The 23,622-nt window shown below is 41.6% G+C and overlaps 1 protein-coding gene across 6 annotated transcripts in view; it reads right to left on the bottom strand.

The window, feature by feature from the left end:
- The window catches only part of fam13a (family with sequence similarity 13 member A), a 54,331-nt gene that overhangs the window by 21,976 nt on the left and 8,733 nt on the right, over positions 1-23,622 (bottom strand). For 4 of the 6 annotated variants that reach the window (XM_060047501.1, XM_060047505.1, XM_060047504.1 and 1 more), the window contains exons 4-8: positions 20,693-20,927; positions 19,057-19,210; positions 17,207-17,296; positions 11,691-11,881; positions 5,094-5,135 (exon numbers count right to left, since the gene is read on the bottom strand). In XM_060047501.1, the coding sequence (XP_059903484.1) occupies positions 5,094-5,135; positions 11,691-11,881; positions 17,207-17,296; positions 19,057-19,210; positions 20,693-20,927 (712 nt within the window). The remainder of the gene's footprint in view (positions 1-5,093; positions 5,136-11,690; positions 11,882-17,206; positions 17,297-19,056; positions 19,211-20,692; positions 20,928-23,622) is intronic. The other 2 variants (XM_060047503.1, XM_060047502.1) reach the window with 2 other exon arrangements.

The raw sequence follows: 23,622 nt of genomic DNA, 5'->3' as shown, positions 1-23,622 counted from the left end.
TCACGCGGTTAGGGTTAGTAAGTTGTTACAAACAGCAAGCCCATAGCAACTCCAAACTCTATGTATTGGTTGTCCCCATCTAAAAGATTTTCTCTGAAACCTTTTTTTCTAAATAAATGAAAAGTGTGTCATTGGTGACCTTTGACCCTTAATGGAACCTTTTACTGAACACGATTTCCAAATAAACACTTGCACTTAAAATAAATCTTTATTGGGAGATTTATATATGGCAACTCAATGTTTACCTGTCATTGGGATCCATGTTGTCAAGCAACAAAAAAAACTGTTTAGTGAGCATGTCTTTGCAACGACCTAACAGCATTTATGTATACCGGTATATTCGAATAGACATTTACATGTCCAATTTTATTACGAGATATGACAGGAACGGGTTTTATTTTACCAGTTGTAGTCGTAGTTTACACTGGGGGTAGAGATTAAAGTAAAAAAAAAGTAAAGTAAAGTATCCATACTAGCTATGAGTCAGAGATTTTTAAAGCAATTCCACTCGGTGACCAATGGAGACATGAACTCAAGGACTGGGTCTTCATTTCATAAGGGATATGATGTTACAATTGATGCGCACATTGAACACCGAAGACATGTGTTCAAACGTCATTAGAAATGCGAGTGTTTTAGCAATCAAATACTCTCAGACACTCTCTTGCCTCTTCTCCTGTTCAGTTACTCACTGTCTCTTGGACCAAAGGGGATGGAACTCTTAATATGGTGAACGTGCAAATGTCACACAAAGTCTTGGATTGACAATAATTATTTTGTCGATTCAGTTGAGTTTTTAACAAAAGAAAATGCTTGGTTGTACCGCTGAAATCAAAACATTAAGACACTTGGAGTAAATGAACACAGATTAATAAATGAATAAATAGGAATGATTACCAAGATTGGTTTAAACCTTGTTATCGCAGTAAACCTCACAAATGTTCCCAGGTGTGACCTTAACCTTTTATGTGTTGGAATTTGGCTCAACGTCCAACTGACCTTTGGATATTTACCCCAGTATTTTGTGTTTGTTTTCTTTAGTTGTGTTTAGGAGTCTGTCTGTCCTGTAAGTTACATACATATTTAAGATGCCCTGAATGTTTCATGTTTAATGGGATTTTGTTAGCAATTTTACACAATTGTGTAATTTCTTGTCTGTGAATCCCAAAATAGAAACGCCAAGGGACTAGTTCTCAAAAATCGGAGTGACGTCTTTTCTGTGTCATTCTTGGACGTTAAATTTCGGTCAACTGAAGGGGTTGATTTGTAACGCCAGGCGACGTCTTTTTTTCGACATCTATCGAATTTCTAATGTTGACGTCCTTCGGACCTCTGTGTAAGGGCTATTTATAGTCCAAATGTGGTTGTTTGCGGACGTCTTTTCGAAATTTAGACTAATTATAGATGTATTTTTTATGCTACTTCTATAATTTATTTATTTTATTTATATGTTTACGGTTGTTGCCATCGGAAAATAGATTTGAGAGAAACATGCTTTTGATCTATCCGGGAGCCGGCGAACACATGTACACATTTGGACTCCCCCGTCCACATTTTTCGTGTATCGATCGGGATTTGTACCTACCACCCTCCAGGCCCCATGCCGGTGCACATACACAAAATAAAAATGTCGCAAACAGGAACAAACAGGCACACAGACACAGACACACACACAAACTTGACTACTTAAAATAAATAAACCAGGAAATGTAAAATAACAACAAAAAAACATAAAATACAAATATTACATCATGTAGGACTATACATTTCCTGCACCTGTCATAAGTCACGTTTCCATCTAAAAGGTGATGCAAATCTCTAGAAAGTTCACAAAAAAGAAATTCGAATTAGGTGCGTTTCAATCAAGTGGTTGGAGCGAAAACTACACACATTCCAGGGCTTGTATCCTTTTGATAACATCCTCTCTTAGGTCCTGATATATAGTGGAATTTCCATCTAAAATAGCTGTAATGTTTTTTCTTCGATGAGAGCAAGGAAAAGTTTTACCTCCACACGTATCTATTATTCACATTGGACATCTGTTCCATGGACGTATATAAAGGATACATTGTACATATTTATAATTCCAAAATTTGTCGCAGCCTTTATACCACAGATATACCATCAATTTGTCAGTACAATGCATTTTCCCACAATGTACCAGCTCTCGTTTTGAAGGCTGAACAGACAATTTGACTGGAATTACTTAGTAGGTGTCCATATATCAGGGATTAATGGACAGGGTATGATTAAAGGATATGCAAACATAGACATCCTATATCATATATATATATATGATATAGGATGTATGTATACAAACTCTTAAAAATATATATATATTGACGCTACAAGTTGATGTCGGCAGGGTTGCTATGTCCTGTGTGTTCAATGTTCGCTACGTCACAGCTGTTTCGAAAAGTGTGTTTCCATCTCCCATTTTGCGCATTTACTCTCTTTGGCATTTCTCAAAAACCACCTCAAGCGAGCGGATAAACTTTTTTGCGAATTAGAGGATTTTTATGCAAATTTTGGTGTTTCCATCACCGTTTACTGATTCGATACTTCAAAATGTGCATAAAATCAGGGGGATGGAACCGCAGCGATAGGCGTCCAAATTACTTCCAAAAAATGTACCCAGTTCAATGGTGAAATGCTACAGCTACAGGAACCCAATGATACAGAAATCACCTTGAAACATTCCGAAGTAGTATAAATTGTCTAAATTTGACGTCACATTTGGACAATAAACAGTCTTTACACGGAGGTCCCACGGATGTCAACATTAGACGTTCAGTAGAAGTCGAAAAAAAGACGTCGCCTGGCGTTACAAAACAACCCCTTCAGTGGACCGAATTTGACGTCCAACAATGACACAGAAAAGACGCTGTCACACCAAAATTGTACCGGGGGCGAAAATAGCCTACGTAATCCGCGTTTCAAACATTACGTCATCGTTCGAAGCGATTGTCCGTTGCCAGGCAGGTTTCAAAAAACATTCACGCTCATGTTGCCAAAGACGAAATAACATAATACAGATAACAAGGGTTTTTACTCTATAGTGGACCTAGTTTTGACGTCAAATAGATGTCCAGAATTGGTCATGGACCGACGGACCAGATATGAAGATAATCTGCATGTCTATCCAACGTCCAATGTTTAGTGGGTGGTATGCCAATGGATAGTGTGGGAGTGAGAGGGTGAATATCCAACCATAAGTGAACGCTCTAGAACTACCTAGAATTCACTGCACTGCAGGAGATGGACTAAAAAGAACAGGGGAGCAGTGATTGAGGAGGTGTGTTACGTAACCCGTAGCCATGGTGACAGACTTGTCTTCTCCTCGAGCTTGCACAAACTTTGACCCAAAGATCTTTTGTCAATTTACATCATGCAAAACAGGCATTGCTAATTTGGGTCAATACAGACCAATTTAATCTCTCGTACTCTTCTGTTTCACTGCATACCTGCGGTCTAAATTTTTGTTTACTTTATAAAATGATGGCTGAACTGCTGTGAAGAACCCTTTAAAGACAGACATTTTTGGTGTGATTTAAATGTGTGCAGCTAGCGCGATGGTGCTATTTCAGTTCTGCATAGGGAAGGCATGCCTTTGCAAAGAGCGGCTGTTAGGACTGAGGGAGATAAATGGCAATAAACCCAACTTGGGGAGCAACTTTATATGTCTCTTTTATTTATTTTACATGAAAGAATATAATACATCTTTATCACATGTCTATGCCCCTTAAGTCTTACATTATACTTTGTGTGTGTGTGTACATCACTTTCGATTAAGGTTTTCAGATTGTTTTGCTGATTGTTGTAATTATGCTTGATTTAAATGTAAATACACTCGGAAACACAGCCTCATAGATGACACTTAACTCTGATAATTGAAAAAAAGGTTGATAGCTATGGGAGTGTAAGTTTGTGTGCATGTCTGTGTGTGTGTGTGTTTTTCAAATCAAGCATTGAGAATGTTTCCTAGGCAAACACAGAGCGTTAAAAAGAACCAACACTCAAAGGCTTGGCTCAGGAAGCGCACGCGATTGAAAACCCTGACCATGCAATATACCCTTGCGTTGTGAATACTTCTAGTATAATTCCACTGTATTCTATTAGCTTCCAAACAATGCAGTATTATTCCATTGCACTCTAGTAAGCATGAGTGACCTTCTGTAACACACATCAAGGAAAACCAAGAGTTGATTTACAATTTGTATGGAGTGGGCTTAGCCCATATGTTGCGCAACGTGTGTGCATGTGTGTGTGTGTGTGGTGGAGAATATTCATATGTGACAGAATGCAAGTAGAGCACGGCCAGGTCAGATGGAGCGCTGATAGGCTTCAATGTGTGTGTGTGTGTGTGTGTGTGTGTGTGTGTGTGTGTGTGTGTGTGTGTGTGTGTGTGTGTGTGTGTGTGTGTGTGTGTGTGTGTGTGTGTGTGTGTGTGTGTGTGGGTGTAGGCACGTGTGAGAGACAATGTGCAAATGAAGAGAGAGAAATAACAGGAGAAATGGAGAGGGAGACACAGATATTGAACAGAAGGTTTTTCCAGCTTGACATTTCCCCAGAGTTCCAAAGAAATTAGGAAATCAGATCTGATATTAAAAAGATAAATTTCAAATTAATTTTGTTTTGTCTTTAAAATCAGTGCATCCTTTAGCGGATAAAGGCTTAAGGCTTAGTTCACTCTTTTGCAATATTTATTGTAAAGTTTTGATCATTCTCAGGCTCAATTGTAACTCGCTTAGGATAAAAGGCTTCAGGTTATTTTCTGAACTTCTGGCTAACAGTGAAAGCTAATCATTGATCCTTTCGTTATGCACGTTTTTGAAAAGGGCGTCTTTGCCCCTGTTTCCAAGCCCACGTGGGCACGTGAAACCGTCCTCATCAAAATAAACAACCACTTGTTGAGCCAAACCACTGCTGCTGCCCTCCCTCCCTCCCTACCTCCCCACTCACCAGCTCTATTGTCTTCTATGTTAATGCTTCCCGACAGCTCCCCCCCCCCACCACCGACACCCCACAATGTCCAAAAAAACAAGGGTTTAATCCTCTTTCCCCCCACAGATGCGAACATACGGGAAACCTACCTCATATAGAATGGAGAAATCGCTCGCTCCTCTTCTGGTAAGCTAAAGAAAAGTGAAAAAAATAAACAAAAAAGAGAGAGCGAGAGAGAGAGAGAGAGAGAGAGAAAGAGAGAGCAAGATAGATAGAGAGAGAAAGAGGAAGAGAAAGAGGGGAGAATTAACATGAAACATGTGACTGTACAGTACTTGCAGGTAAACAAACACACACCCCTTTCTCTATGTTGTCGGCTGCAGTGAAGACCATTATTGCTGAGCCCCTTTTGTCTGCAAAACAAAAACCACCTAGTGCTTCAGACCAGTGCCTTTGTGGAGCCTGTCACTCTGAATTATTATGAACCACGGACAAATATGAGACGCAGTTAAATATTCACGGGTGCTGTAGCGGCGTCTGGACGCCAGCCAGCCACAACCAAACGTTAAGCAGCAGTAAGGGGAACCTGGAGCCAAAATTGCTTAACATTATAATATCCTGACAACTGACAGGACAGCTGATATTTCCTAATCCAGAGCTGCTGTTTGCTTATGCTAAGCTATAGGACGTGTACTCTGTTAAAGGAAAAGGCACACAAATGGATCTGTGGATCTAGCTGTTGATACATAATGTCGTCGTCGTCCCCCCCCCAAAAAAACAACAACTGGTTCTGGATCTGATATGGGTCTGAGCCGCTATTTATATTACCCACTGAGAGACTGAATGCAACAAGTATAAGCGTTCATATGGATTGGTTACGTTTGAGAAAGTTTGTACATTGGGTACGGTATTGGTGAAACCAATCTCAGGCTGCACAAATCTCCCACTAACATAAGTGGTGCTCTTTGGAAATAAGCCTGTGCAAATATCTCAATCAATATAATTAGAAGAAAGAAAACGTAATTAAGTAATCTCATGAGAAATATGTGCACCTGGTCCTTGTTTCTATTCTGGCATGTTAATGGAATACAAATCGTACGAATAGGATTAAACGTCAAATTGGAGGTCTACTTTGGGCAATTAGTGCCAAATCAATCTTATTCCTATGTTCCTCAGTAGATATTTTTTAAATGCATTCCTTATATGTAATGTATGACCAACATGTCTTCAAAAGGGTGTCTATTTTTAAACAAGCAGGTCTCCAAATGTCAAAATCCAGCTTTGTAGAAAACAAAAACTTTCATAGGCTGTATTCATGATAAATCCTATTTCCGTAAGTGGCATCTAACTCGCTGAGAGAAAGTTTGTAAGTGTGTCAGTACTAATTTTAGGGTTTCCAGGGTTTTGTGTAATATGTAAGTCATAAGTAATAAGTAATCATTTAGGGCTAAAAACAGCCCCTGCACTTGCGGGAAGTTAAGGGTAGTCGAGATGACTCTTAAATGGCTAATTTAAGAGTAACTCTTTAGTCGCGATTCAGAGGCCAAAGCTGCCAGCAATCTTCCCAGTCATTGCATCAACATTTAAAAACATTAATGACACTACAACGCAAATTATTTAGAGTTGAGACATAAGTAAGTAGTGAGTAAGTGAGTAATTTGTCTTTTTAGATAAATATACAGCATTTACATTGCTACATATTTCACATTGAAACTTACCATTAAAATACCGATGTCAGGGTTTGGCTTGGAGGGCAGGCTAAATATATTCTCCCTCCCAAAATGAAAGGCCTTTTCCCTATGCATAAATAGGTTGAAAAGAAAATAATCTTATTTTCTTTTACCTTTTTTCTTAAACCTGCTTAAACATGGAAGAATATACTTTACCCAACAAGAATGCTTCGCTTGTGAAATAACGAACAGTATAAAACTTTGCCTTCCCGACGTGACAAGAGTTTGGCACGGGAAGCTGTTCTAGTGTCCCGTTTGACTCCTATTTGCCAGGCATGGCGACGTCATTCTTGGTTATTCTAGGTTTGAACATGTAACCTCTAATTATGTCCAAGAGCTGGCAGAAGTGTTGCAAAAGTCAAGATTTATTTTGGGGTTCACTTCACACACCTCGACAGCTACTATGACAAAAATGATTTGTACTTCTGGCTGCACATTTGTACCACAGATTTGCCAAACAGCGAACACTTTACCGAGCCTTTCTACCAGACCTTTTCATCTTGATCTTCAGCATCCATTTCCTAGAAAGAATTGCAATTTTTTGTTTAATGTTTTTAGGAACAAGTGTAAGGTGTACAAGCCCCTGTTCAGACGTTCTGTAACCTGGTAAGACCGGACCCAGCTCAGTTCAGCAGTGATCATTTATCCACCCAAGAATTATGATGCACACCCTGGCATATTTCAGGGATGGGTGTGCATCATTCAGATAAATATCCAGAAATTGTGATCCTTACAATAACTTGTTTTTGCCTCGTCCACTCAGAATTTCAGAGATACATGACGTGCCTCGTACAGTAATAGGGAGGCCTGGGGGGGGGGGGCTGGGGGAGAGTGAAAAGGACACATCCATTCTCCCAACAAGCCAAGGCAACAAAACAAAGGATGTGAGTTTCAACTTCAAATATGCCAAACAAGTTTTCAAGTTTGTTCACATGACATGTGATGGTACAGAAAACAAGCAGTGTGAAAAAAATAACATTAACATAATAACCAAAGAATGACTGTAGGTGTAAATCAATGGACCAAAGGCCGTAGATCCCTCGGCAATGCTCTTAGCGTGGGGTTATAGAGTCCGGAAGGGGGATTAAAATAAAGTGTGCCACCTTGCCGTCATTGATTGCAAAAGCGGAAATCCTGCTTACCCACTACCTTACTGTGTGTGGCGGTACCAAGGAGATTTGTGAGCAATACTTGAAAGGAGGTCTTGATCCTTTAAGAGAGCACGGAAAAATACCACACCAGTTGGCCAATCTGGCTGTTAATCCGCTTCTTAAAATTCATTCATTATTTCATTTGTTAAAAAAAAAAAAGTATGAAAAAACAAACACATCAAGCTACAAATTGCTTAAATAAACGGTTGCACAGTCATGACATAGAAACAAAGTGAGACATCAGCTGTGTTTTTGAAGAGACGTTGAGGCCGCAGGACATTCTTAAAATACTTTCAGAACACAGGTTTTGCAGAGTCCGTAATGGGAGGGCCGTTCAGTTCTAAGCCTTCCTAAAGGCTGTGTACTATACAGTGTACATTCCATCAGAGGAAAGTGTGTTTATAAGGACATTGCGATCACGCTTCGGGGCTTACGCCAAACGGGAGGGGCTGGGAGAAGGGGGTATGGGGGCCTGACACAAGCTAGCCATTATTCAACAGTCACTTTCCTTAGAATACACTTTTAACACGTGCCTCTCATTCAGAGTACACAGAATGGAGAACCGGTAGTCATGAGTGAAAATGAAGGATATACTGTTTATGAATATATAAATTAAAAATAAATACATACATTATTATTAGAAAAATCCTGGCCTCAAATGTGCATTCTACATTCTACAGTCCTGAATAATATACGATATTTAACAATTATTCACCGAAGGCAAAGTGAATAGACCGAAGGTTGAGGGGGCTATTCCCCACTATTGACAGAGCCTGAGGTGAATAATGTTTTGTATAGAGGCCTACTACACGTGAACACTCGAAAAACCAACAAGATAACACTTTTTGCTGGGATTTATTTTTTTTTGTTAGCAGTTTATTTGTTTTTATTAGCGTGACGAGATGACATTTTGCGATGAAAACAATATCTCATGCCCAGTATCCCGAGATAGCGAACCAATCGAATTGCGCCATCTTAGGAGGTTCACATGTAGCATATACTAAAATATAATACAGTATGTGTTGGACCCCATCTCAAAAGATGGGGATTTCTAACATTGAGTCTTCACCAGCGGTGTGGAAGCCCAGTGCTGCTCACAGCACACTGTCACCTTCCTCACCTCTACCTGTGCCTTGCAGGTTTCTAGGAAACCCAGAGCTGAGTTCACAAGAGCGGCAGCAACATGTGGAAACTGCACACAAAGACATTCTTTAAAAAAAGAAAAAATACAGTTTCAATGCTGGAATGACATTGTGTCGGGTAGTGGTAATGGTGAGACAGACTTCAGTGAGCTGGGACTGCTGTGTGTTGCAAAATGTAAAGACACACCATGAAATGAATATGCAAACGTAACTAACCCTACTTGCAAATCCCTCCTTCAATTGAATATGGAGATCTTTGATGGAAATTGCAGTTTTAAGCCTTTCTAGATGCCATTTGATGGAAGAGGTTTCATAGCGCTTGTGCTATTGGACACAATCAAAATGGATTCAGAGGTGCAGAAAAATTGCTGGGTTTTATTATTTAAACTCTGATCGTGTCATTCTCATTGTATCTTATGAGATTTTATATATATTACCCTAGTAAAACGTTAATCCTTTATTGAACTGAAGTATTTTCGAAATAAAACAACGATCTGTTAAAAAATCCACGAGAATTAAACCTGTGTGTGCACAATGTACACACTGGCTGTAGTATCTGGTTGTTCTGCTGAGCCACGAGACGCGGCCACGTGCTGACAGAGGCCGGCCTAACACCTAGCCATGGAAAGTAGGAGTGAGCTGAAAGATAGGCCAGGGAGACCCGCACGTGCTCAGCACCAACACCCCACGATCCAGTAATATCCCGATATCACTACTACTCCGAACGTTAAAGACACTGATGGGAAAATCTAAAGGTTTCACGGACCAAGTCATGGTTGTAGTCCATTCATATTCCAATACCAATACTGCTACTTCAAACATTATGACACTCACTGTGATGCGATAATCAACCTTTTCATGTTGTTAGCTTATTCAGTGGGGCGATTAGAGGTTGTTTTATCGTAGCCTATGGATATGCTTAGTTCTACCGCAAAATGAAAAGGCAGCGTGCCATATGTTTTTTGGACGGATATTTGTCATTATGTTATGTCCCATTCAGATGACCAGTTAATCTTCATGGCGGGGGTCCCCTATCACCTGACGCAGGGATTCTCACAGCACAGGAAAATCCCAGATAAGAAGAAAAAAAAAAAAAAGAATTATTGCCCTGATTTTACAGAGATACCAGTAGATAAGAGATTACAGTCCTTTACGCTGGAAGAGGAAAGGTAAGTAGCAAACACGAAAGCGAGAATACACCTATTTGCTCTTATCATGCACTTGAGGAATCTCGTGTTCTATTCATGTAATTTTTTTTTCAGTCCCTGAAGTGCACATAAAATAAAGTCGTTAAAGAATATTGAGGCTGAGTGAATCAGGTTTCTGTTTGCTACCGAGAGCTGACACAATCATTTTTGATTTAGGAGTCATAAAGCCCTTGAGTAAGCAACGAAAAAGTACTAAAACATGTTGGCATGCATTTAAGCTTGCAGGTCTGTAGATTGATGAAAATTAATGATAAAGTTTGTGACTATGCCTAAGTGTGATGATATATTTTAATAATTATTATTCATACAATGAATAAATTAAATTCAATAGGGTACATACTCCGATAACATGTAAATCAGCACAACTTTGTTTCACCTCAAGAAATAAGCTCAGATTGATAATTAATAAATAATGAAACATGGAATAATAATTATATTGCATTAAATATATGATATCAATAATATATTCTTCACTTATTTAATTATTAATTTTTGGGATTTTTGAGTTATAATATCATTTTATACAGTATATATAAAATAATACTATTATAATATTTTTGAAGAAAAAAAAAAAAAAGAATTATTGCCCTGATTTTACAGAGATACCAGTAGACATTTAAGCCAAAATGGGCCAGGTGTGCAAGCCTGGTTATGTGCTCATCCCAAGCCCTGACCCGGCCAGGCAAAGTCAGCTTGGACCCAGAGGAGGATCCAACAACAGACCCAGCGGCAGTCCTACTATTCCAGGACCGGAGACACCCGACACCAACTGGTTCTGGTTTCAGGTGCTTAAATAAGCGTGTTTGGATTCCGGACGAAACATTACGAGTCTACTTGGCCCCCAGAACCCAGGGGCCCGGCCAGAACCCAAGCATACCTCACAGCCTCCATCACACACACAGCGACCCTGGTGTCAGTAAGATAAGCAGTGGTGATAACCTACTCACCCCTGCTGCCCACATACAACCTGAGCGGCCAATAAAGGTCAGATCATTTCGTCAGATTACTTTTACCTTCTGCCTTCCAACATTTTTCTCAACAAAATCAGATTTACAATAAATGGTTCCCATTTTGTGTTATAGTACCAGTGCTGCAACGATCATATTTTCTCTTTCATTATAAGGAATGTCCTTCCTTTATTGCGGTCGTAAAAGTTGTTTTCAGAGAGGTCAGGAGACTATGAACCTTATAAAATAATAAATCCTGACGCAAAAGCCACAACAAAGCAAAGCAGGCCTATGTGATTGTTTCCCTGTATGTATGTGTGATTGTTGTCCTGCTTGTATGTAATTGTTGTTTACAGCGAATGCATTTTACAGCCCAAGATAACATTTCTCCTGGTTGGACAATAAAGTTGATCTCATCTTATCTTATCTTAACAGCAACGGGGATGTCACCGTACTCCCTTTACCAGCCTGCTACACCTGCCATCTAAAAGTTTGAGTGTATTTCAAAGAACACGCATATTAACAAAGAATTGTAGTTCTTGGCTGGACGTTAAGCAGGCTCACTCACCAGTCGGGGAGATCCACGCTGGAGGAGGGGCTGGTGTTGGAGGGAGGTGAGGCTGGATGGGGGGTCATCGCCATGGGCTCCAGGTTGTGGCCCCTGGGCTGTGGGACCAGCCGCCTCATGTGGGGCAGCTCGGCAGAGAAGCTGGGTTGTGGTGTGATCACTGAGACCTCGTCACCTGTTCCCTTCTTCACCTGTCGGGGAGAGAGAAATCTGTTTCCAACCTTTGATGGACTCATTGGGTGCTCTGTACCATTTTGGCCGTTTGATTCGCACAGATTGGAGATTTTTCTCGGGAATAGTAGAGTAGTTGCCCAGGTTGTCTGAAGTCCATCTAAAAGGTACAGGGTTTGTGACCCAATAATGCAGTGTGCCTGTAGGCATGCATCCTAGGGCAAACCCTAATGACAAGTGGCTCTATTCTATTAAATAAGGTAACAAAAAATGTAATGTAGTCGCGTCACACTAAATTAAGGTTATTTCTGTCTTACCTTGAGGACCCGAAGAGGTTTTAAATGCAGAACCCCACCCACTTTGGTGTAGGAGTAGAACCTCAGCCTGATATTAGCTACGCTATGCAAAGCATCCACCTGCATTTTGAGATGGATGCGAGGGAGTGCGAAGAGTGATGGCACAATGTATTGAGAGCGGTGTCTAACCCTAAATGGCCAGCTATGTCACTGGCCCTAATGGTACTATTGATAAGGGCACAAAAAATACAGATAATGGGAAAATAAACAAGGCTTTAGCCTCATTTTAATGAACAAAGAGATGGGTAAAGTTAACATTTTTAAATCCCCATTACTGGGATAAAGCAAATGGATCCCGGGTTAAAATCGATCTGATAATTCACTTAATGAACCAGTTTTAAGCAGCACATTCGCTCTAAAAGCTTCTCTAGCCTTATTATTGATTCCCCCTGTGGAGATGGGCAATTGATTTGACTAAATTTGTCATCAAGAGAATTGCATGCAATGGGGTGGCCACAACAAGCACAGGAAGAACATACTGTGATGTTGCAGCTTGCCCTGAATGTCCTCAATTAGTAGAATTCAGTCATTTAACTCAGCGTTCCCCAAATTGTGGAAGCCACTCCTAGCCACTACTCCAGCTGTTCATAACATAGCCACATGATATTATTGAACCTGCACATCACGTTAGTTGATCAAATAACAATCAAAGTAAATAGGATGTGGCTTCCCTTCCATGGAGGCTGCCATGTTGCCCCATCATATTTAAACAGTAGCCTAGGCAGTACAAACGGCTCTAGAGAGTTTTAAAAAAGGGGAGAGTTATTCCCATGACTACAACCCATTTGTGTACCTTTATGTTGCTAAGACTTCCTAGCAAAACGCCTGTCAGCTCATTAGTCACTTATTAATTGTTTGCATTTATATAGCGCCTTAATAGGTACCCCAAACACTTTACATAGTGAGTATGTGTGTGTGTGTGTGTGTGTGTGTGTGTGTGTGTGTGTGTGTGTGTGTGTGTGTGTGTGTGCGTTTGTTGGGGGGGGCGGGGGTATGACCCCCTCATCCACTAACAGAGATACTAGACAGGGAAATGCAACATGCATCCTTATCAGAGAGGCACTCCCAAGAAATACTATAACCATTAATAACCCAATTATAAATCATTCGGTCCGTAATCAACCAGACCCAAGTGTTTTGACCCGATGTTGGGAAGCCCACAGGTCGTAACCGGGTTGAGTGAGCTGTAGACTGTGTTGTGATGGTTCCTTTGCGGGTGTCAACTGTCTTGGATATCAGATTAGGGCTTGGTGGTGGACACTTCTAAAGGTTAAATATTGCAACCAACTGTATACCCTCCCTCAACCCGTCCCTGTAAAACCACTAAGGTGGCCTGTACTGGCCTGACTTGTGTAGGTAGGCATAAATATGCGAAAAATACATATTCATTTTGACCGCGCTAAATTTGTGATATCTCTAGCCTGCGAATAACTCATTTTATACCATGGTCTGGGGGAATACTCGATTCTGATTGGCTGCAGGGTGTGCATTAACTCCTGATATACGGACATCTGCTAAGTAGTTCCAGTCAAATTGGCTGTTCAGCCTTCAAAACGAGAGCTTGTAAATTGTAAAAATATAAATGAATGGTCTTAATTTATTTTCTTTGGCAAGTGACCATGGTATAAGCGGGATAATGCCCTTCGAGGTGTCCATTATCAGGAATTAATGGACTTCGCGGAGGCAACTGTCCTCCAATGCGCGTCGTCCATTAATTCTTGATAATGGACACCTCGTCGGGCATTATCCCTTACTTAACCGATCAAAATCGGGTATCTTTGTCATAGTCACCATGTTCATTGTACTTGTTGAAGGACATGGTGGATTTTCTTCATAGCCTATTTACATTTTTCAACACAAGGTCCTTTATAGTGCTAAACTACATTCATAGAACTGTTATTATCGCTCTCTGTTTTATGATTTTATTGATCATTCATATCGATAGCAATCGGCGCTACAAGCAAGTGTTTACTTGCAGTGCGATACGTGAAGAAGGGACGTCTTTGATAACATGATAAGATCAGTTACAACAGTTATTTTTTTGATTGAACATTAACCAAGAGAGATAGCCTAATTTTCGTTATTGAACAGTTAAACAACCTGAAAAACCAAAACATGGATGCATTAAAGAATGCACACCAATTATCTTCAAATGTACTTAATGTAAGTTGCGTGTGATGTAAATGTTTATAATATCCTCATCCGCGACTTCTATTCGTTGCATTATTTTAGACTTAGATAAACAGTGAAACTAGGATATTTAAGTGAAATAAGTATAGACCCATCTTCACTGGCTATATGAGGAGAAGGTTAAGCTTGACCACCAGAGAAGGATAAGCTTCTCGGACAGTATTAAATCATGTTGTCATCATCACCTGACAAATGTACATTGAGCTTTGTCTGGCCAGTGGTTGATGTTGGTGTCTGCTTCATTTGCAGGCAAGAGCCACTGAAACACGACCTTGGCGTGATTCTCCTTCGCCAAACGGAAATACCTACTGGCACTTTATACAATACAGGCAAGCACAGGCCACTGTATTTGTTGGAATGGGAGGGGTGAGGAAGGGTGGGGGTTGGCGTGGGTGGGGGTATTCAGTTGCTAGTCACTGCTAGTTGCTACTGAATTCTACACACTGGACTTTTAACTATGTCGCCTTCCTGATATATCAACCATGAAGCCCTAATCTGATACCCCAGATAGTTAACATCGGCAGGGAACAATCATAACACAGTTAAACGCTCACGCAACACGATCATAACATGTGGGCTTCACAGCCCGACAACTGGTCAAGCGCTTGGGTCTGGTTGGTTCCGGGTAGTCCTAACTGCATTTCCCGGAGAGCGCTTGTGTGTTGGTGAGTGGATATGGTGTTTCTCTTATAAGGTTGCATGTTGAATTTCCCTGTCTAGAATCTCAGTGGGCATGGCAACCATAAAGGTTAATATTGACACAGGTGATATATTTTAAGAGATTAAGTAGCTGAAATAAAGGTCAGGCATTTTCCTGGGAGGTCTGAGTAACAATGACAAGGAACCTCAAGGTTCCTTCCTCGTTGTTTTATCAAGCGGCTGGAAGGAGAGGAATGGCTAAATCAAAACATCCTTTATGGGGCTGTTTTTCACAGCAACAAGCTAATGCTATTGATATCTGACTGGTCTGATTTATCTCAGCTCACTCTACATTTCAATGCTGGTGTTGTTATCTGTATTCTTTTTATGGATACTAATAACTATAAAGGACCATACACTTAAACAAACCAAATATGATAAGCCATCTTTTTTGATTGTGAATTGGAGCCCGCCACAGAAGAGGAACAAATTTCTATCCATACACTTACCAGAATTTATTGTAACTATTTTTAGACACTGGCAATGACAACAGCGCTCCAATTTATCAGCCAATAGGCTGCTTCCACCCTGTTGGGCTGCGGATTTAAAATGTGGATTGCAGCCTGTTTTCTTCGGGAGATATCTTTCTCTCCTTAGTAGATTTACTTAATCAAATCAGGTACTGAGACAGCTTAATGACCGCCACATAATCTGTGTTCAGAAGATAGGAAATCTGGGAACATGGACGGTGGCTGAGGTAGTGCTTTATGGTGAGATGCTAGTCTAAGTTAACATTAAAAGCAACCACACAGTGCCCAGATCAAGGCCACGGTTCCCGAATGGACTGGATGTCCTATTGTAAATAAAAGCTATACAAATGATGTTTGAATTTCCTGCACTTTCTGAATTGTGTCATTAAATGAGAGAGAGAGAGAGAGAGAGAAAGAGAAAGAGAGAGAGAGAAAGAGAAAGAGAAAGAGAAAGAGAAAGAGAGAGAGAGAGAGAGAGAGAGAGAGAGAGAGAGAGAGAGAGAGAGAGAAAGAAAAACAGAGCAAGAAAAAGATAGAGAATGAAAGGGAAGGAAAGGAAAGGAAGTCGAGTCTCCTCGGGAGTAATGGTGGGTTACCATCAGATTCCTTTCTATAAGCTTATACAGACAGGGGACGCCACACCTCTCTGCCCAGAGCCGTTAGGGGGATGCGTCTTGCTCAGGGACATCTCGACACTCTGCCGCCCCAAAGAGAGAGAGGCTGAGAGGGAGGGAGAGAGAGGGAGAGAGGGAGAGAAAGAGAAAGAGAAAGAGAGAGAGAGAGAGAGAGAGAGAGAGAGAGAGAGAGAGAGAGAGAGGACAGAGGGAGAGAAAGAAATAGGGAGAGAAAGAAAGAGGGAGAGAAGGACAGAGGGAGAGAAAGACAGAAAGAGAATAGAGAAAGAGTAAGAGGAGAGAAGAGAAAGAGAAAGACAAAAGGAGAAATCCTAGAGAGATACCAAAAACGGGCAGATATGCCAACGCATGATTATTTGTTGATTATATTCCAGGACTTTCCAAGCGACATCGCAGTGGATATATTGTTCTGAGTAGAATTCAACTCGCGGCTTGTTAGCATCAGCAAGACTGACAACATTTATCAAGTGTGCTAGTAAGCCCTGGCGAAATTCTTAGAACAGGGTATCGTATGTCGTATAACACAGTGGCTCCCTTCTATCAGAATATGTACGGACACACACTCACGTGTCAGCACTTACATGAACCTACTGTGTTAGGGAAAACTGATTGTCCATGTCACACTTGTGACGACCTACTCAGTCACAGAGTTCAGGAAGGAAAAGGAACTTTCTGGAGAAATCATGAGTCATCGAGGGATTAGTGTAGACAACTCATTTCTGGACATTGTCAGGCAATAACAGGTACCATTTAACTTGATAGAAAGACTATACACACAATCGTCCACCAAATTTTGACCTCAACATTAAATAACATTTACTTTTTATTATTTCTTTATTATTTCTTTAATTTTTTTAACTATCTGATTTTGCTAGAAGAGTAGCTTGTGTTAGTCAAACTTTTTCTTCAGCAGATTTTTCTGGAGTGAATGTGTTGAAAAGACAAATTCACACAGATGTTCACTCCAATCAAAACAAGCACACACGCACACACACCTTTTTCTTGACATGAACCGGTGTCTTTGGGGTCCTGGGACTTGTTTCTGCAGGGGAACGATCGCTGTCCACATTCATCAAGGGAACTTCCTGTAGACACGGGAGAGAAAGCGATGACAAAGAAAGCTTTACAAACTTTCAAATATGGTGTGCATGTCCTGTACTCAGAGGAAGCTGTAACTCTCTGAAAGGTATATATGAAATTGGGATTCAGGATTCCTCGACTAGGGCGAAAGGTTAGCGTCATCGATGGGGTATTTTAAACGGTTAGATACTACACTGGTTAGATCCCCACTGATGTATACAGCTTTATATATAAGAAGCCTAGCCCCTACCTGCTCCTGAATGACCTGTCACTGTAATCAATCATTCAAAGCTTTTTGGCTAAGTGTCAGCAACATCACTAACGAGAAGACGAAGAGTATTGGTAGCCCTGACAACAGCGACCAAAATAGATTAGGTTGGTTAAAACTCTGGCAGGGGTAAACACATTTTCACACATAAACACCTCTCACACAATCACACACACACACACACACACACACACACACACACACACACACACACACACACACACACACACACACACACACACACACACACACACACACGTACACACACACACACACACACACACACACACCTGTTGATCCTGCATAGACAGAGCAGGCCATGCAATGCTTTGGGAACACCAAGGCAGGTGGCATGCAGGACTCAGGCCGTATGCATGTGTCTGTACTGTACACACGCTGTTACGTTGATACCTCTCTGTGTGTGATGCGCGCTCGTGTCTGTGTGTGCGCGTGTGTAAGATGATCTAAAGGGCCGTGAGAATGAAGGTTTTCCCATTGGTCAGCAGTCTCTCGGGTGACCCTGAGCAAGATGACAGCGCAGCTCAATGCCCAGCCGGTACAGCGCAGCAGGAGACAAACATGCAATCACGCAATTTACTCTCATAGACCTGTCAGACTTTTTCAAAATGTTCAATGTACGAATGACAACTGATAACGATATTATAAATGATAATGACCTGAAACATACAACAGCATACAACTGAATAATTTATGAATGAACCTCTTTAAAACACAAAATGATAATTTAGGAAGCGTTTGATAATTTTCACTATTTTCAAGCAGCAAAATAATCACACAATAACATTGCATGACTGGAGAACTAAGCATTTCCTTTTTCCTTTTGCTTTCTTCAGAACTTTTCAGGCCTTTCATCATGATCTCATCATCAGCTGAGTCATTTGATCACTGTCCCCTTCCCAATCGCCCCCTGGTATCCACGGGGAACACCATCCCACCAGATGGTGTCCCTTGCTGGGACCCAATGCTGTCAGTAAAAGGGGGGGGGGGGGGCGGGCATGGAGACGACCCCCGGTTGCCCCTGTGAGGGGGTTAGGTACATAAACTTCCACTCTGGGGGCGGTGCTGGTGATGGGGGTTTCCAGGGCTTGGGGTGTATGTGTCGCTGACCGACAGAGGCATGCCCATGACATGCTGTGTGCAGTGACATGTTCCATACAAAGCAACATGTCTAACGGCCATTTTGAAATGGGGTCTTGGGAATGTGCCGTTTTTGTTTATGTCGCATACATGATTGTATAGTATTGTATAAAAAAGTATATAAATATTTTTTTTTTATCTTGTATTGTCTTAAATGTATTATTCTACAGAAACATGAGCATGCATTGTGTAAAAAAGTATTTTGTAAACAAGTACTGTATGCCCTTTGGCGGGCAAGGGCTAGTAAAAAGTTATTGACATTAAATCCCTTACAGACTGTAACCGCGATTGAGGGCTATACAAATAAAATGGACTTGGACTACAAGATGGTATGTGTACCTTGACAATGATGAGGGTCGGTAAATGGCCAGTGAGGCCATCTTGGTCTCCATCGGGGCTGCTGTCGAAGATGTTGCTGTAGTTTTGGATGAGCTCGGCCATGATTTTATTGCAGATATTCTGCTCCTTAATGGCCTCAAACCCAGGAGACACGCTGCAGAGGAGAAAGCGGACACAAGTGAGAATATATAAAAGAGTGAAGGTAGAAGAATAAGAGCTTCCCCTATCATTAACCACCTGATTAGAAAACAGTAAAAGTTTCTCTGTATTTGGGTTTGTTTTTATGGTGTTCATGTTTCACAGAAAAGCTTTTCCTTTGAACGCATTGATAAATGCACCGCGCTGATGAATCGTGAATTGAAAATGACACAGAATGCGCTCCAACCACCATCTGGCAACGGCGAGGGTGATCCCCTGATAGCCGTCAACACCCCGGCCGACAGCTGTGTCAAACGTAGATGGGAACACAGATCCAAACCGTCAACATAAATATATATGCAGGCGCGTGCTCGACTTGACTTACAGGAACACGGTGTACAGGGCTGGAGGTGCCATCTGATGCCTTCTTCCTAACCCATCAACGGAAACCTGAGCTGCACAGGGCGGTCCATTCACCAGGTCTAGCTCACTGGGATCACTGGGATTATTAAAGAGGGAGACCAGCGGGGAGCACGCAGAGAGAAGGTGCGATACAGGGAGAGTTGTGTCCCTGAAAAGGGTCTCAAGATAGGGTCTCAATGGTATGTCAATGCTCCCAAAAGCTTGTCTTATTTGTATTTGACTTTTCTCAAAATGTGGTCTCCGCTTTTATTGCATTGGTCTAAACATTTGTAATTGTTTTCACGAAGGGGTGCAATGGGGGGGTGCGATAGGGTTAGCTTTGGCCCCAAAAAACTGGTCTCGAAATGCTAGGCTTTGATCACATCCGATTTACAGTGAACTCAGATACATGTTGTGATGGAGCAGGTAGGGGTGAGGGCTACAGAGGCCTACCGCCTCAATCTAGAATGGTTATTATTCTGAAGACAGAGTAAGCGAATGGAAACTGTATCCTTTCGATGGAGGCCTTTTGCCAACTTTGACCGCTTTGGTGTGATTCATACACAACGTTGGAGCCGTCACACACACCGTGGGAGTGTGCACGCAAAAACAATAAAAACTGAGATCATTGATAAGTTTCCATTTTTACTGCAGATGAATGCAGACTAGGTCATAAATAATGCATTACAGGAAGCAATAAATGTCTATAGGCTGCACCATGCCAGCTCACATTATGATGTGATGATGGTTTTTCCATCGCCTAGGTAAATATATCGGCGTTATTAAACACTGAATGATTTCTGAAACATAGCCAGTGACATCATGAACAAATTATTTGAATCATATAGGGAAGACTTCTGTCCTCTCCTAATAAACAGTAGCACCACCTGTTGGCCAGATGTAGAGGTAGCAGTTGAAGTGCTAGTAGTAGTAGACTCGAAAGAAGTATACAAGTAAAGGCAAAAAATATGTAGAATAAAGTGTATTAGTGATCGTAGTGAGTTTGATAGAAACTGATTTGAGTAGGAGTATAGTACGAGCATAGTATAATATACTTTTGTGTATTTGAGTAGAGACAGAAAGCTAAGTTAAGTACGGTTCAAGTGAAGCACAGCAGAGCTGAAGGAGAGTGCAGCAGGTGAGTAGGACTGACTGGAAGACGCTGGGTCCGAACACCGTGGCCAGGTTGAGGGCGGTCATACGGTTGTGCGCGTGGTGGCGCTCCACCTCCGTCAGGAAGCGGCAGAGGTAGCTCAGCAGGCAGTGGTGGACGTCCGGCATCCGCCCCAACAGCGCCTTCAGATCCCCCCACGAGCCTTCCTCGCCACGCTCTGAAACACAAACACACACACGGGTCACCCACATCCATGACCCTAGTGTCTTCAGGCACACCGTATGGTGCCTTCACTCACACTCTATGACCGTTCCGTCTGCAAACTTCACTGAATCATCTAACAAGAAGATCCATGGAGAATACAAGACTTCAAAGGAAGGATCCTAACAAAAGTAAGGATAACATTGATGTCACATTTAAACTTAGTAATTTGATAGACACTTTGATCTGAAGCTACTCCCAGATTAGGCTGAGAACAATCAAAAGCCAAACAGGGGCGATCCACCAGCAACGGAACTATTGAAGCCCTTGGCAGCCGTGACTGGATAAACTGTTATGAGTATGAACAACAACTATTAATATCCCGGATAAAACCACCAAACCAAATACCTATGTAAACCCATGACAATAATAACGCAACCTGACCCCATTGATAATCACCCAGTGGTATCAAAGTGCCTTTCCTTGGCCCAGTTCACAACCTAGGCAGTCCAAACGGATTGTGTATTACAGCATAATGTCCTATATTTAAACAAGGATTTCCACGGACAGGCATCCATGTTCTGTGATAGGCCCATCCACCTGTCCAAGGGGTATTAAATACATCTCTCATCGTAGCGTGTTTTGATGAGCATTACGCTAAACTTCCAGAGCCGGAAAACAGAGCTGACTTGAGTTCTGGCATTTATAAATAGGTCAGGGTTGGATAGGAGGGTGACCACTGGTGATCCAGACTGACGCAAGCGCTGTGTAAGAGTCTGTGTAGTGTTTGTGTGTGTGTGTGTGTGTGTGTGAGCAAGCACTTGTATCTGTTTGTGCATGTGTATATATATGTGTGTGTGTGTGTGTGTGTGTGTGTGTGTGTGTGTGTGTGTGTGTGTGTGTGTGTGTGTGTGTGTGTGTGTGTGTGTGTGTGTGTGTGTGGTGGCATGTGGGAGGCTGAGTTATTGCTTTTGCTTTTGATCCAAATATTCCATTTGTGTGAGTGTATCCATGCTTCAGAGTTATATATTCCAATGTTTGTGCGTGTGGAATTGCGCATCTGAGTGAGTGTTACTTGGATTGTTGAGTATAATTTGCACAATCCCTGTTCAGGCATCCATGTATATTGATTTGGACCAAGCAAGGATATTGTTGATCAATGATTTCCTGGGTTTTCTACCAGAACATTTAACCTCTGGGTCCAAGTTACGGTCACGCCGCCTTAACCTTGTGATCACTTTAAAGAAAACACCAAAATATACATAGGAAAGTCATAGCTACCTGATAATGAGAAACAGTTTCTCACTGCGGCCGCAAAACGCCAGCCAGCAGACAGAAAGTCATACATTAGGTTTATGTGGCCGAGGTTAGCTGTGTCAAGCACATCAAGGGAGAGGGGATAAAATCCACACACAAAAAACGATTGTCTTATTTAAGTTTCTTGACCAGGAGGACTGCCTGGAAGAAGATATATTTTATCTCAATGGGATCTTCCTGGCTAAATAAAAGATCAATTCATTCATTCATAGTGCAAATCTTTCACTGCCTGTAAACATAGAAGGTGTGATGACAGTCTGAGTTTGACCTGATTAAGGCAGAGCTTGAATGCAGCCTAAAGTTTCCGAACACACATGGTTTCCAAAGTACGAGAGTAGGCCTACTTTCAACACAAAATTATTTACAATGATCACAAAGCAAATAGGGAATTTGAATATTTGTTCAAGGTTTTGAATCCATTTCACTGCAGAACTAGTGCTGTTTAACTGGTGATCCATCTCACGCTGACGACGCAACGCCATGAAATGCAAGACTGTGACCAGGGGAACGTCTACCTGATTCTAACCAGAGAATACTAAACCATCTTGACCTAGAAGCCGGGGAAGGTCTCCAGACAAACCGACATCTTGGTTAATGTGTCAACTGGCGGGAAGCCCTCAGATACATTTTTGAGAGACGGTGTGGTCCACTCCATGATTTATGCCATCGCTAATGGCCAGGCAGCCATGGAAGCCAGAATCCTGACACAGATCCCAGAGGATTTTCCAGAGAGAGTTGGATCAAAAGAAAGAAAGTTAACCTTCTACATCGAGAGAGTGAGCCACACGACACAGTTTCTAAATGGTACACTCAAATACACCCACTCACACACACACACACACACACACACACACACACACACACACACACACACACACACACACACACACACACACAAAGACACTCAAATGAGTGAGCCAGTGGTGGTCAAGCTCAATGTGGTGTTTTCCTGCTGTGACTAAACAGTTCTTATCTAAAGATAGCCGTCCTCATAAGATATTCACTTTGTGACCCAGATACCTGGCACAGTGGCACACTCTCCAAGAGTTTAACAAAATAACCTCACACGAAGTACAATTGAAAACTGTTACCATGGTATTAGGCCACACAGGCAGGTGGAAGAATGAAACAGTAATTATTGGTTACAGTTTTGTTCAAGCAGCCCAGAGGTTTTCAGCTGCAGGTTTGTGTGGGTCGCAACTGTGGGTCGCAACCTATGCTTGTGCATCACAATGCCTCATGGGATTTTTGGCTGGCGATACTATTATGTAAATATACCGTATCCTAGTCTAAATCTTGCATAAGAAACACGGCTTTCAACCTAACAATGTTATCCCATAATGACAAGTAACTTCACGATTAACTACTAAACAGACCAAAACATTATCCCTACC

Source organism: Gadus macrocephalus, chromosome 3, assembly GCF_031168955.1.
Source record: "Gadus macrocephalus chromosome 3, ASM3116895v1".
NCBI classification, from domain to species: domain Eukaryota; kingdom Metazoa; phylum Chordata; class Actinopteri; order Gadiformes; family Gadidae; genus Gadus; species Gadus macrocephalus.
This window is presented reverse-complemented; position numbering and strand designations above follow the sequence as displayed.